The sequence below is a fragment of the Ciona intestinalis genome, chromosome 11 (assembly GCF_000224145.3).
Source record: "Ciona intestinalis chromosome 11, KH, whole genome shotgun sequence".
NCBI classification, from domain to species: Eukaryota; Metazoa; Chordata; class Ascidiacea; order Phlebobranchia; family Cionidae; genus Ciona; species Ciona intestinalis.
This window is the reverse complement of record NC_020176.2, coordinates 5,072,604-5,086,410: the sequence shown is the minus strand read 5'-3', so window position 1 is coordinate 5,086,410 and position 13,807 is coordinate 5,072,604. Positions and strand designations below refer to the sequence as shown.

Below are 13,807 nucleotides of genomic sequence, written 5' to 3'. Positions count from 1 at the left end.
AAGCAGGCACAAGGTGTATGAAACAGAACATCTTGTGTATATTTTCGCAGCATGTTTGTGATATAAACCACCCATATTCATAACATTTGCAGGGCATATTCTCGGTCACCAACCCCCACAATGAGATCTTCATAGTAGCAAAGATAGAGAAAGTTTTACAAGGAAGCATCAAGTCTTGTACACAACCTTACATGAAGTCCGATGGCGATAATCATAAAGTGGCCGCTAAGGTTTGTTGTGTATAATATCTATATGGGTGAGGTTCTGTCACCTATGTGGCAAGGCACGTCATTGATCGTAAGATTTAGGGTAAAATTGACTCATTGTACCATAAGTGGCAAGTGCTAAAATACCTTACAACGTATAATATGTTCTTAGTGTATGCAGTAAGTCCATATTGCATAGAATACAGAGTTTTGTGCATATTTTTAAACTTGTTATACCTTGATTTAATTATAAATATAAAGTGTTTTTTGTAGTGTAACTGTACTGACATTACAATCACAGTATTAACATTTACAGTAAATCTAATGCATTATATTGGCAGGTATTGAAACATGCTAAGTCTGCATGTCAGAGGTTGGGGCAATATCGCATGCCATTTGCTTGGACAGCCAAGTGAGTTATTTATATTGTTTAAGCTGTGTTGGCATCATCAGTACTTGTAAAAGGCTGAGTAGACTTGGTGAAACATCTGCTATAATTTTAATATAATATATTAATTGTAACCTTGATATTCATAATTAAGATTTTGTATAACATACACCAAAAACTGTTGGCATCATCAGTGCTTGTAAAAGACTGAGTAGACTTGGTGAAACATCTGCTATAGTATAATGAGTTTATACTAATTGTAACCTTGATTTAAATTCATAATTAAGATTTTGTATAACATACACCAAAAAGTGTTGGCATCATCAGTGCTTGTAAAAGACTGAGTAGACTTGGTGAAACATCTATTATAATGAGTTTATACTCGATAGTTTACTATATATTAACCATATACCACCCACAGCACACACAAGCAACCAACCAACCCATAGCCAGCCACCCGTCAATGCAGATGATGCACCCCCACCCAGCGTATGCACAACCTGACCAACCAATACAGGTGAGTAAATATTCATCATATTCGGTTCTTTTGCTATAAAACAGTAATAATGAAGATAAGGAAATTGACAGAAATCTGACATTTATTGTTGGCTTATCGTTTAATGTTTGATGTTGACTTGTTTTATGATGTTACCTTTACTACAATCTAAATATTGTTTGTATTCAAGGCTGTTGGTGTATTAAACAAGCCACAAACACACATGGCCACCACACAGAAGGTGCAGATCAAGGTAAGATAAAACAATCACCTACAATGTTACATATAAGGTAACTCGTCAGCGGGCACGAGGTGTATGAAACAGAACATTCGTGTTATAACGTCTGTCGTTGCCCCGCCATGCGAGGATAAATAGGCATTCACTCAATCAAAGATTAGGTTGATAATTATTAAATATTAACTTCAAATATTTATATTAAGTTCCTATTGTTACTTGATGTTAAGTTATTGAAGTGGTTACTATCTCATTTTAAACCCCCTAGTCATGTTATGACTTAGCATTTTTCCGCTTCTTCCCGCGCCTCCTTTGTTTGGCCCCTTGGTCCTCCATTATTAACACGACGTTGTGTTGTGAGGTGTCAATACAACAACTACTAAACTTTTAAAATCCCAGGAATCCAGCATTGGACTTGGAAGACGTGACGTTATTGAGATTGACGGCAAGCTTGATCCTCGTGTTGTGGAGCATGGTGGGTGGTGGGGTAATTTGATTGGGGTAATGGGACAACTCCAAACTAAATCCCTTGTTGTTGACTGTTGAAGTAATGTGTCATCTCTGGCTTAAATCCATGGGTGTTGGGGTAATGGGCAAACTTTTTTATTGGTGAATTTTAAATATCAAAACTGTTTGTTCATTGTTTGCAGAAGTTCTCAACCAAGCTTCTGTCGTTGATCGTGCTGATGCACTAGTGACACCAAGTGGTTCGGACAACGTACAGGAGATGTTGGAGAGGCACGCCATGGAAGTCGCGAAACTTGAGAATGAACTTCGAAGCGATGAAATTATGAAAATAAATGAGGTTGAATTCTTATGTTATTGAACATATTTTCGTTGTGGGTGAAGTCCTTGTAGAGGTCCAGGGGTTTAGGCCACATTTGGCCCATTACCCCAAACAAGCAGGGAGCAATATTGGGCAGATTCGTAACCAAATGTGTTTTTTCATCAAACAGTTGTTTTGTTTTTGTCTTTTTGTCATATTTTTTTCACTGTTTTAATTTTTCACATCCGTTATATTTGCGCAGATTATATCTGACAAGGGACAATGTAACTATATATCATTATATTTTGACATTGTAGATAATATCTGACATTGAGCAAAAGAAAGAGGTTGAAGTGATGAAACTGAAGATCGAATTGAAGGAAAAGTTGAAGAAATGTTCAACAGATGAAGAGAAGGAGAAGGTGGGGGTGGTGTGGTTGTATTGTATATAGATTATGGAAGGGTGTATGTATATGGTGTTCATACACTAATCAGTGTTGGGGTAATAGACCTACATCCCAGGTCTCAGGTGTGTCTCACTGAAGACCTCATCCTTATATATTCTCCATTATTAAGTTTTGATAAACTGCATATATTTTCAATATACAATCCACCCATATATAGGTAATGATGGAGTATGCGACCAAGATCCACAAAGTTACCGAGGGTCTTGAACAAGAGAAGCAAACTCGCTTGTCGGATCTTCGGGGCAAGTTGGCACGGGAACGACAACGAAGGAAGAAGGAATTGTTCGAGAAACATAAACGGGAAGCTGAACTTGCTGGCTTGGATCCTGAGAAGGTTGGTTAGTTAATGTGGTTGTCTTATGGCCATTGTCGAGTTGCTGAGACTGTTGCAGTGTTTGAATCAGCCGACATTGTTGTTTGGTTACAAAAACCTTGTAAAACATGATTGAATATCAATACACATCCAGGAGCGATTTTCAAAGTATGCTATCATTAAGTTGCTAAATTTCAAGTATTAATGCAAGTGAAGTGTATGAAACACCTGTGTTATAAGGTTTTTTGTTTGATTGACAGGTGGTTGTAGACATCGCCCATGAGAGCGAGGAGGAAGTGAACAAGGATCTTCTTCTTCTTGCTCAACAACAAGAGAAGTTGATAGCTGAGTTACAACAAGCGTATGCTGACGATGGGGTCGACGAGGGTGGCGAGAAGAAGGCAAAGTTCGATGCCGAGATGGAAGCGAGGATACGAGCGCTGAATGAAGGGAGGGGGGTAAGTTGGAGGTTGTTGTTGGGTATGGTTGATATTTCATTTATAATAACATCTGATTTTTCATTTAGACTGAATCACTTGTCTAAAACACTTTTTCTAAGTAAATTATCTTATCCAAGATGTGGGCTGAGTGACAAGTGACTTAAACTTTTTTAGAATAGGATTTTTTCGGTGTATTTTAAAGCGTAAATTCTTACCTTTAACTTCCATTACTCGGTATATTTTAGCTGTTTTAATTGGTTGATTCTGCTAGTAGTGATATGCTTGTCCCAATGATTAAGCCATACAAGTCTATAAAAATATTCTCTTTATATTATTTAATTTCTTTGAATTTGCTTTGTATGGACGCCAACTGTGTAAAAGTTGTTTGAGCTTTAAATTGCTTTGCTATCGTTGAATGCCATGTTAATACAAACATGTTGTCACAGGTACCTGTTGTATCAGAGGAGGGAGTTGAAGAGATCGTCAACATCGGGGGAAAAATCAACAGTCTTCGAGCGAACATGAAAGATAAGATGAAACAAAGAAGAGCTCAACGCAAAACTATCAGAGGATCCTCACAGCTGCCGCAAGGTTAGTACTTATGTGTAGTGACAATTACTGAGAAAACCCATTCAGTAGATACATAACTAAAGCAGCATTAGCAATAACATGGCACACTCTTGGGATATGTTTGGGCCTAAATTTAATAAAAAGTTTTATTTTGTAATTTCACATACATGCTAAAACTTTTCATGAATTATTGGAAAAGTTGCAAAGAGAAGATAGAAAGGGATGGGATTTCAAATTTTTCTGATGTTTTGACCAAATATATATTGTGTTAAACTACGTTTGTATACACTATGTTTCACATTAAACTTAATACTTAATAGAATTTGGTGATGATGAGCAATACACGGCTGAAGGCCAAGTTTACAAAGCAAACTTATCAACATTACAACTACAAGAGGATGAACATATGGAGAATATGATTCTGTCGGCACTGGAAGAGGTATGTTGGTATATATCGGTGAGGGAATCAAATACCTTGTGCCCGCTTATCAATTTATAAATAAAACCGTGTAATTTCTATTCTTTAAACCGTGTTATTACTATTGTACTTGAGAGAGGCCCACAAAAACTAAAATCTTTTACACTATATACATTTTTCTAACAGTTTAGGTCAAAGCTAAACTTTGTACTATAATAGAAAGCTTAAGCTGCTTTGGAATAATGTAAATACATTTGTTGAATACTTTAGGCTGAACTTGAGAAATGTGAGTCCCAGCAGTTGGAGGTCCTCCGAATGAAGATGTTGGAGGGAGGGGTTGATGAGAATGAACGTGATCAGATTATGGCCGAGTTTGAATCAGCTAACCAAGTCTTCAAGGATAAACTTTCGATGCAACACAAAAAGCAGGTTGGTGTTTTATGATGGGATACTTCAATATCCTATTTATGGCCAAGTTACGACCATTATTATAACACGAGGGTTCTGTTCCATACACCCCGTGCATGCTTACGACCAAGTTACCACGTATGTAACTTATTTATCCGTGCATGGCGGGGCAACGACAGTCATTATAACACGGGTCTTTTGTATCATACACCTTGTGCAATGCCGTTTCGGTAAAGCTCTGAGTTTTGATGCGTATCGTTCAAAGAACAATTATTGAAATATTGTTTCTTCACCATCTTGAAACAAACAGAAAGAGGAACTTCTGCTTCGGTTGAAAGCTCGTAAAACGCTGCAGGAGGAACTTTCAAAGGAGAAAGCGGTGATGAAGCAATTGCAAGGAGTGGGCAAGCATGACGAGGGACGTAAAGTTGAAATTGATGTGGCCACGGTGGTGGTCGCGCAACAACTCGAACAACAGGTAGGTTGAAGTTAAGAGTCGGAAGGAGATGTTTTTGAAATTGTTTGTTTGTGATCTTTAAAAACATTTATAATATGCACTTACTTAACACAATACTTAACAACAATGATAAACACACAGGTTGAAGCATTGTCGTCACTTGATCAGAAACACGCAGTGGAGTTGAATAAACTTATGGACAATTTGGAAGATGAAAATAATCAAGGTTTGTGTTGCTTATACTTACTTCATATAGGGGTGGTTGATGTCGACTTACTGGGGTTATCTTGCTAATATTGTGAAACTGTATATCCCTGTTCTTGTATGGTTGGCAATTGAGACATAATAGAGTTTGGGTTGAAACAAGTGTCTTGCCCAACGACACATACACCACAATGGTAGCGGTATTAATCATATCACATTATCACATACTTTACACAGAAGAGACAAAGATATCGTCTCACTTCGACGAACAATGCAAACTACAAGCTGCAGCTGCGGTGGCGAGGGCAGAACAAGAGGCAAGGGAAGGAAACTTGAATGAGAAACGAACGGCTAAGTTGGTCAAACAATACCAGGCCCAGGTTTGTGATGATGATGATGTGTTTCTATACATGGGTGAGATCATGGCATCTTTACTCCAGTCTACATATGATTTAAAGTTCATTTGTTTGTGAATTAAAACATGCATGTAACAACTAGTTCACAAATATGTAACTTGGGATTCCCCGCACATAATATTGCGATGTACTTCATAAACTATGAATTATCATTCATGCTGATGTTCTCTGCCCCACAATGTGTTTTGTTCAACATGGGCCAGTTAAAGTGCAATTAAACAGAATATTCTTTAGTAGTAATTCCCTCCTTACAGGCGGAAGCAATGAACAATTCATTGTTAACACAAAAGAAACGACAAATTGAGGAAATGAAACAAAAACTTGCACAGCGCAAAAACAACAGGAAGAACCAACTAATGGAACAACAGAAGGTATATATGCATGTTGTTAGTTATATTAGCGGTACATGTGTTTAACACTCTATTAAATTAATATAAATTTATAAATATCATTTATATTGCTTTATAATTTTTATAGCCACCATTTAAGGTTACCAAGGATATATTTACTTTTATTTAATGCCTAACAGTAGAGAGCATATCATATGTGTTACAAAGTGAGTTTGTAAAGTGTTATGCACAAAACAGAATATAAATAAATTTAAAAATTAGAGTATTAAAAATAAAATCGTCCAGGTTGAGAAGGATGAGGTCCTCCTTGCTCTCAAGGAAGATCGTGATGCATCCGCGTCCAACAAGATCAAGGAAGCAGAGAAAGAATATCTGGATGATGTTGCTAAGAAATCCGGGGGAGTTTCTTCCATGGAGGCTTTCATCCAAGATACTTTATTACCGAGACATTTGTTGGAGATGAGGAACTTGATGGAGAAGATTAAGTTGGAAGTGGAGGCGGGGAGGAAGAAGGCAGAGATTCAGGTGGGTGGGGGGGGGTAGTGGAGAGTTTTATATGTGTAAAGTCTTATATAGGTGCGGGGGCTGTTTATTTAATATTGGATGTGGGCCGTACCATGTCAGGGTACATGAGAGTAAGCCTAGAGAAAGTTTTATTTGGTATGCATAAAGTCGTATTGCGTATTGCGGGGCATTTCATGGCGGCTTATAGTTTAGCGCAGAGTTGACCCGTAGTCCTGGCTATATCTTGTATGGTCGTGAAACGCCAGCCAGGTACAGCCCAAAATTTAAAAGGCCTTCAAGTCATGGTGATAGTGAGTAATTTTAGATTTTACTTTGTTCTAACAGGCAACCAGTGAAAGGGACGAGGCTCGTGAAAAACTAACTCAACAACAAACTGCTGAAGTTTCCCAACTACTGATCGCGCACGCTGGTGAACCTGCCAATAAAGTTCTTAAACTTAAGAAGAAACTTGAAGCCAAGCACAAAGAAGGTTGGTTGGTTTAACTGTGTAGTCCCATGGTGTTGCTTCTATAGGTTTAAAAGTTAGAGTATATATAGGTAGATATATAAACAGATATATAGGTAAAAATTTTCACCCAACTTTCACAGAACTAAAGAAATTTGACAAAGACACCAATGATGTCATCGCTTCTGCCGTCCAATCAGCTCTCACCAAAGTTCAAATCAACCAATCAGAGAGCAAGTTGAAGTTGAGAGAAAGTCACCTTCGTGAATTGTCAGAAGCTTTGTTGGAGTTTAACCCGGAGGAGGTGGGAGATGATTGTGTGTTGTGTGTGTGGTTGCAAGACATTTAAATATAATTGCTTCAAGACATTGGTCACTAGTGGGTGGGTGGGGTAACGACAGTTGTTGTAACACATGTGTTCTGTTTCATACACCTCGTGCACGCTTATAAGTTACCACGTATGTAACTTATTTATCCTCGCATGGCGGGGCATTGACAGTCATTATAACACCGGTGTTCTGTTTCATACACCTCGTGCCTGCTTACAAGTTACCACGTGTGTAACTTTGTGAGTGATTATTCTACTGTATGGCTGACAATTTAGACAACACATTAATGACCAATGCAACTGAAATCGTTTCAACAGCTTAATAACTTGAACTTATTGTTCCAGATGTTGAAGAAACAATTTGCGGACGAATCATCGTCAGCAGCTCAAGAAGTTCTCGCATTCCGTGAGATGAAGAAGAGAGAGATTGATGAAAAAATAAAACAACTGAAAAAGGAGAGAATGAAAGTGCGAGAAGAAGGTTTGTTTTTATCTTCTCTCCTATTTTTTTAGTACCGGTTCTATACTTGATACTTGATGTTGAAACTATTGAGGGTGTTTGTGTCCTTGGGCAAGACATTGCTCCAACCCAGTGGTCACTTATGGGTTCTAGCACACTGGGTGTTGGGATAATATACATAATTCCCAGGTATTTTAACGAACCTCACCCATATCCATATACAACATATATACAATGTTGGGGTAATGAGCCAACTCTGGTCTAAATCCCAGGTCCCATGGCAAGCCTTGCTGTAGAACCTCACCCATATAGAATAGAAAGTAATTTATTTATATTTTTTCTCTAGCGAGTGCAAAGTTGTTGGAGCAGCAAACATCTGATGACTTGGATGAATTGAAAGCAAAGGAAATGATGACTCAACAAGAAGCTGAGAGAAAAGAACGCGAGATTCTCGCATCCAATTTGTCTTCCGATGAAAAAGAGAAATTGTTGAACGAACATCGAATGAACGTCAAGAGAATTGAGGTTTGAGATATATTTTCACTTTATTTATTGTGACCAATAAATTATTATTTCTATTTTATTTATGTGTTTTTTTTGCTTTGCCTATTCATAGCATTTTGAATTTTAAGGTCAAAACTATCATTATGCAAACAAAAGCTTTTCCATTAAAGTTGATATATTTTCTATGATCGCTGACATTATCTTTGCAACCAACTTTTCCAATGTGTTTTGTGCCATTGCAGGCAAAAGAAATATTTTATTCAAATTTTAATTTTTTTTTAAAGGACAAACTTCAAGCGGAAAAATCTCGAACACAGAAGAAGCTGCAAGAGCAGCTGGAGGAGAGAAGGAAGAGAAGAAGGGAATTGCAATCAACATCCGGATCAAGTGTGGAGTATCATAAGGAAGTCAGTGAAGATGAGAGAAGTTTAGATGGAAGAGATGGGAAGAGTGAGGATGGGAAGATTGGGGATGTTGGAGATGGCGTTGGGAAGATCATGATCATTGATAACACAAAGGTTGATGGAGGAAACTTTATGCTTCCTTTCATGATACAAAGCTTCACACAGGTTGGTGTGAGATTAACATTGGTGTTGGTGGATCTTGTATTCAAGTGGTAGCCCTCCCCAATTGTATTTATAGTGGAATGGGGGAAGATGGGACACCTTTACCACACAATATCCATTTATCTTGATCGTGTTTAAACAATTAGCAACGAGAGTCGTGAAGATACAGTTTTATAATTCAATAAATGTTCTTTGTTTACTACTAATAATAGAAACGATAATAATAATATCTTTGTTTAAACATTAAACATTGTTTGTTATGAAGGAACTCGAAGTCTTGGACACAAAACTAAGATCAAGTTTTGAGAAGAATCGAATTAACGGCGCAACTACCACGCCATTTATTGATATTAATGTAAGTATTGCGTTATAGTTGGTTGTGTGTGATGGTACTGTAGTTACCACAGTGGGATTCGAACCTGGGATCTCCCGGTTTCGATATACACACAGAACTGTAGTTACCACAGTGGGATTCGAACCTGGGATCTCCCGGTTTTGATATACACACAGAACTGTAGTTACCACAGTGGGATTCGAACCTGGGATCTCCCGGTTTTGATATACACACAGAACTGTAGTTACTGTGTTGACAATCAGTTTTTACAAACTATATTTCTTTAAAATTTTTGTATTATTACACTTCTGGAATAAAACCTCGTTGCATGACATGAACAAAATGTTACAGAATAATCTACATTAGTTTTTATGCCAGCAACTAATAGTTGATGTTATTCCCACAGGACGCGCAATGGATGATGGATGGTTCACTTGTGACATTGGAAACACACAAACTTGCTCCTAACCAATATATTGTCTACAAGTTTGGCTTGTTTGTTGCTAAGATGCTCAAACCTGTGTTTGAAATGGATGTAAGTCTTATTTAGAACTATATATAGCAATAAACTGTACTGTTGTATCAGTGCTTGTAAAAGACTGAGTAGACTTGGTGAAACATCTGCTATATTATAATGAGTCTATACTCGATAATTGTAACCTTGATATTCATATTAAGATTTTGTATAACATACACCAAAAACTGTTGGCATCATCAGTGCTTGTAAAAGACTGAGTAGACTTGGTGAAACATCTGCTATAGTATAATGAGTTTATACTAATTGTAACCTTGATTTAAATTTGTCATTAAATTGTTTCTTAAAATAATTACATAATAAACAGCCCTTCTGGTAAACTTCAGCTTCCATATTGGTGTTTATTTTTTATATTTTCGAAACAATTATTATAAAGTCATAACCTGAATGAGATACAAACACGTTAATATGAAATCTGCCACAGCAGTTCAAATACATCGTATCTTGAAGCAACCTCATGCTTTATGTTTAACATTATTTCCAACCCACAGAAAGATGTTTCTATACTGATAGCCACCTGTGTTCCTGAGAATAAATATGATCGCAACGCGTTCCGTCGTTCCTTCTTCTACCAACATTCCTCTCAAACCCTCTACATACGAGTAGACCACCTTTCATCTGTTGGTGACTTCATGATGGTGGTCCTTCATTGTTTTGCTCATATTACTGTGGGGCAAATGGACGACGATGCAGACCCGTATTTCTTGAGAGCTTTTTACAAGGTGTGTTGATGGTTATAATTTGAGACACTCAACATATATACTTACATAACACCTATCATGATATACTTCATACACTACAGCTTTGTCACAACTTTTCATAGTTCATGGTCCCTTCCATAGACAGCCAACACCCAGGATCCTACAATCTAGGTCCCACTGAGGCAGTTTATAGACACTCAGTAATAGAAATTCTATTCTGTAAGGGTGAGGTCTTCAGTGAGGCACACCTGAGACCTGGGGGTGGTTTATTACCCCAACACCCAGGGTGCTACCATCTAGACCTCACTGAGGCAGTTTATAGACATTCAGTAATAGAGATTCTATTCTATAAGGGTGATATCCTGTTGCAAGATTACTTCATTACACAAGCACGCTGTATTAACTTAAAAGACCAAAGTTTCAACGCAAAACACATTAAACATTCGCAATATTCCCAGGGTTTGAAAATCGCTTGCGAAGATTTGTTCTTCACTCGTGCAAGATCTGGTGGATCAGGTGATTCAACCACTTTATCCAGGGTTGAAGGAAAAGATTTGAGTTTGAGCATCCTTGATCATCTTGTTGATACTGATGTCATCACACCAACTTCTGATGTGTTTTCAACCAAGGTGAGTTGGTGTGGGGTACAAGGTTCAAGTCTCACTTACGGTACTCATCGGCTGGCATAGACCAGTGGACAGAATATGGGGTATTTAAGCCTGACATTGCCCCCCTCGTGGCTGTGTATGCTTTGGGTAGGCACTTACAACAATTGCTCCAACTCAGTGGTCACTAATGGGTTGTATAAATTGTCGGCCATACAGAAAACAAGCTCTATAACACCCAGCGTTAAAACACACAAGTTACAATCTACAATTAATGTTTTTATAACCCGACAGTGAGCATGAGGTGTATAGAGCCACCATGTATAGTGTACAACACTGTGTATTGAATCCCTTCTGTATTTAACAGAATATAAACAAGTTTCATTCCCACCAGGCGTTCCTCACACGGATGATGAAATACGGCAACTTCCAATCCAGCAACACATTAACAAATATGATCAAATACAAACCAACCTTCCAACAACAACAATCAGTAACAAGAAGAATGCTACAACTTGCAAATCCAGATCGAGCAAAACCAATGTAGGTTTATGTAACGTTTAATCTCTTGTATTGCCAATCGGCCCGTGCGCGCGATAACACAACCAAGGGGAACTGCATGTCACTTAACAAACCATGCGATCGACTCTTAAAAACACAACGGTTCACGCAAAACTTAAAGATCATGAAAATATAAAACAGTAAGGTAACTTACGAACCCATCATTACAACATATCATTACATTTATATAAATTGAGGTTTATTACGCTGCAATGTTTGGGTTGTTGCTAATATATGACTTAAATATCGTGGAAAATGTGGGATTAGCTTTTGCACATTTTATTACTCAATAAATATAGTAGTGTGGAGTAAAACAGATCCTGTTTTCATTTTCTTTTATCGTACTATTTGGTGATAAACAAAAAATATTTACAAAGTTATAAAACTGAAACCTCAAGACTCTAAAAAAGCTTTTTATAAAACACGATTAATAAATATCAAATGTAGGTGCTAACGTATCCCATCCTACCCCACTGCATTGTATATCATATCGAATGTAATACATCGTGTCTTTGTGTAGAATACTTCAACCAGGGTTGGTTCACACTTCTCTGGTACCAAGCACTCCACACACTGTGGTTCAACAACAAATATCTCGTTTAAACGACAAACTTGATTGGTACAATCACCACTTGGTCGCTTGTGTGGAAAACCAAAACGCAATTGCTGAGAAACAAAACAATGGAGGTGAGTGTGTTTGTGTGGCTTGTGTGGTCATGTCTGCTTATCCACACACTGCAATAGCTTCACAACGACTATGGGCATGGGAGTGGCAACCACATATTAAGTGTAATACAGGGTGTTCTGAAAGTCACTAAGCACATTTTTATTTATTAACAGACATGTTTCAGTATAGAATCCATGGGGTAAATATAAATGACAATTTTAAATGATGTTGAAAGTGACCCCCGTTAGCATCAATACAAACTTGGACCCTTCTTATTTTTATGTTACTACTATACAGTAACTTTCTACTTTTTATTTTATTTATTTGTGATTTTCTGAACAACTATATATAAATTCATAGATAAAGACGCTGAGTTTTACCGCAACGAGATTATGAAGATTGAAACGCAAAGAGAAGTTTTGTTGAAGGAAATGAAAATCATGGAATTAACGATTCATGAGAAACAACGTGCACTGCAATGAATAATGTTGCACAAGTTTTGTAGTTTTTGTAAAATCTAATGCACTTTTAAAATTTATCATGAAACACTTTTCTAATCATTGTATTATTTTCACTACATGTAGTAAATATCACTTTGCACAATCACTGTATTATAAATAAACAACATCATTAAATCTGCAAGTGTGTGGTTGATTCGTTATGTGGGATGAGTAGGTTGAAACAACAAGTGCCAGTTATGAAAACAAATATTAAATTAAAAGAATTTTCGACATAACATTTGTCAGGTGCCTTAAGGGTGTTTTAGGACAGTTTGTCAAGTGGGCTAAACATGGACAAAAATTAGCCCAAACACAGATAAAAATAGACAAAGTAGAAACAAACAAAGAAGACTGAAAACAAAATTGGACAATTATGGTGGCCCATCGTTATCACATAAAAATTTCAAATTTTGTAATTTTTTTTTTTAATTCTATTTTTATTTAAAATTTTATTTTCATTTTAAATTCTATTTTAATTTTTAATTTAATTTAGATTTTAAATTAAATTTTATTTAAATTTTATGTTAAATTTAATTTTTTTCAATTGTATTTTTATTTCAAATTTCTATTTTATTTTTATTTAAAATTTTATTTTCATTTTAAATTCCATTTTTATGTAAATTTCATTTTTTTTTTATCCTAATTTTAATTTTCATATTTAGTTAAATTTAACTTGTATTTTATATTCAATTTTTATTTTAAATTTCATTGTTATTCTAAATTTCATTTTTATTTATAATTTTGTTTTTGTTTTAAATTTTATTTTCTATTTAAATTTTTTTTTTTAATTTTATTTTAATTTTTTGAATTTTTTTTTTTGAATTCATTTTTATTTTAAAAATTTGTTTTTTTTTATTTTAATTTTATTTTTATTTTAAATTTGATTTGAATAAAATATAAAATATAAAATATAAAATATAAAATATAAAATATAAAATATAA

The 13,807-nt window shown here is 36.0% G+C and overlaps 2 protein-coding genes across 2 annotated transcripts in view; both read left to right on the top strand.

Moving 5' to 3' along the window:
- The window catches only part of LOC100184810 (F-actin-uncapping protein LRRC16A-like), a 15,320-nt gene extending 15,299 nt beyond the window's left edge, over positions 1-21 (top strand). The window contains exon 31 of the mRNA XM_026836786.1: positions 7-21. Within this exon, the coding sequence (XP_026692587.1) occupies positions 7-21 (15 nt within the window). The remainder of the gene's footprint in view (positions 1-6) is intronic.
- Positions 22-993: 972 nt separating this feature from the next.
- Positions 994-13,007, top strand: LOC100175955 (trichohyalin-like). The gene is made up of 27 exons (XM_002123699.5): positions 994-1,111; positions 1,281-1,343; positions 1,725-1,800; positions 1,976-2,130; positions 2,409-2,513; positions 2,716-2,892; positions 3,132-3,329; positions 3,758-3,902; positions 4,202-4,320; positions 4,570-4,728; positions 5,018-5,185; positions 5,306-5,390; positions 5,606-5,748; positions 6,039-6,155; positions 6,420-6,659; positions 6,984-7,128; positions 7,248-7,408; positions 7,778-7,913; positions 8,239-8,417; positions 8,681-8,965; positions 9,228-9,317; positions 9,703-9,831; positions 10,323-10,553; positions 10,991-11,161; positions 11,532-11,680; positions 12,219-12,385; positions 12,726-13,007. Exons 1-27 carry the CDS (start codon positions 1,058-1,060, stop codon positions 12,845-12,847), a joined length of 3,969 nt encoding a protein of 1,322 aa, XP_002123735.5. The 5' UTR covers positions 994-1,057; the 3' UTR covers positions 12,848-13,007.
- The last annotated feature ends 800 nt before the right edge of the window (positions 13,008-13,807 follow it).

Bases quoted from the DNA above. Each gene is read 5' to 3' on its own strand.
- LOC100175955 (XM_002123699.5), top strand. From the start codon at position 1,058: ATGCAGATGATGCACCCCCACCCAGCGTATGCACAACCTGACCAACCA. The intron at 4,729-5,017 runs GTTGGTGTTTTA...TGAAACAAACAG, and splicing joins CGATGCAACACAAAAAGCAG to AAAGAGGAACTTCTGCTTCG. The intron at 5,186-5,305 runs GTAGGTTGAAGT...ATAAACACACAG, and splicing joins CGCAACAACTCGAACAACAG to GTTGAAGCATTGTCGTCACT.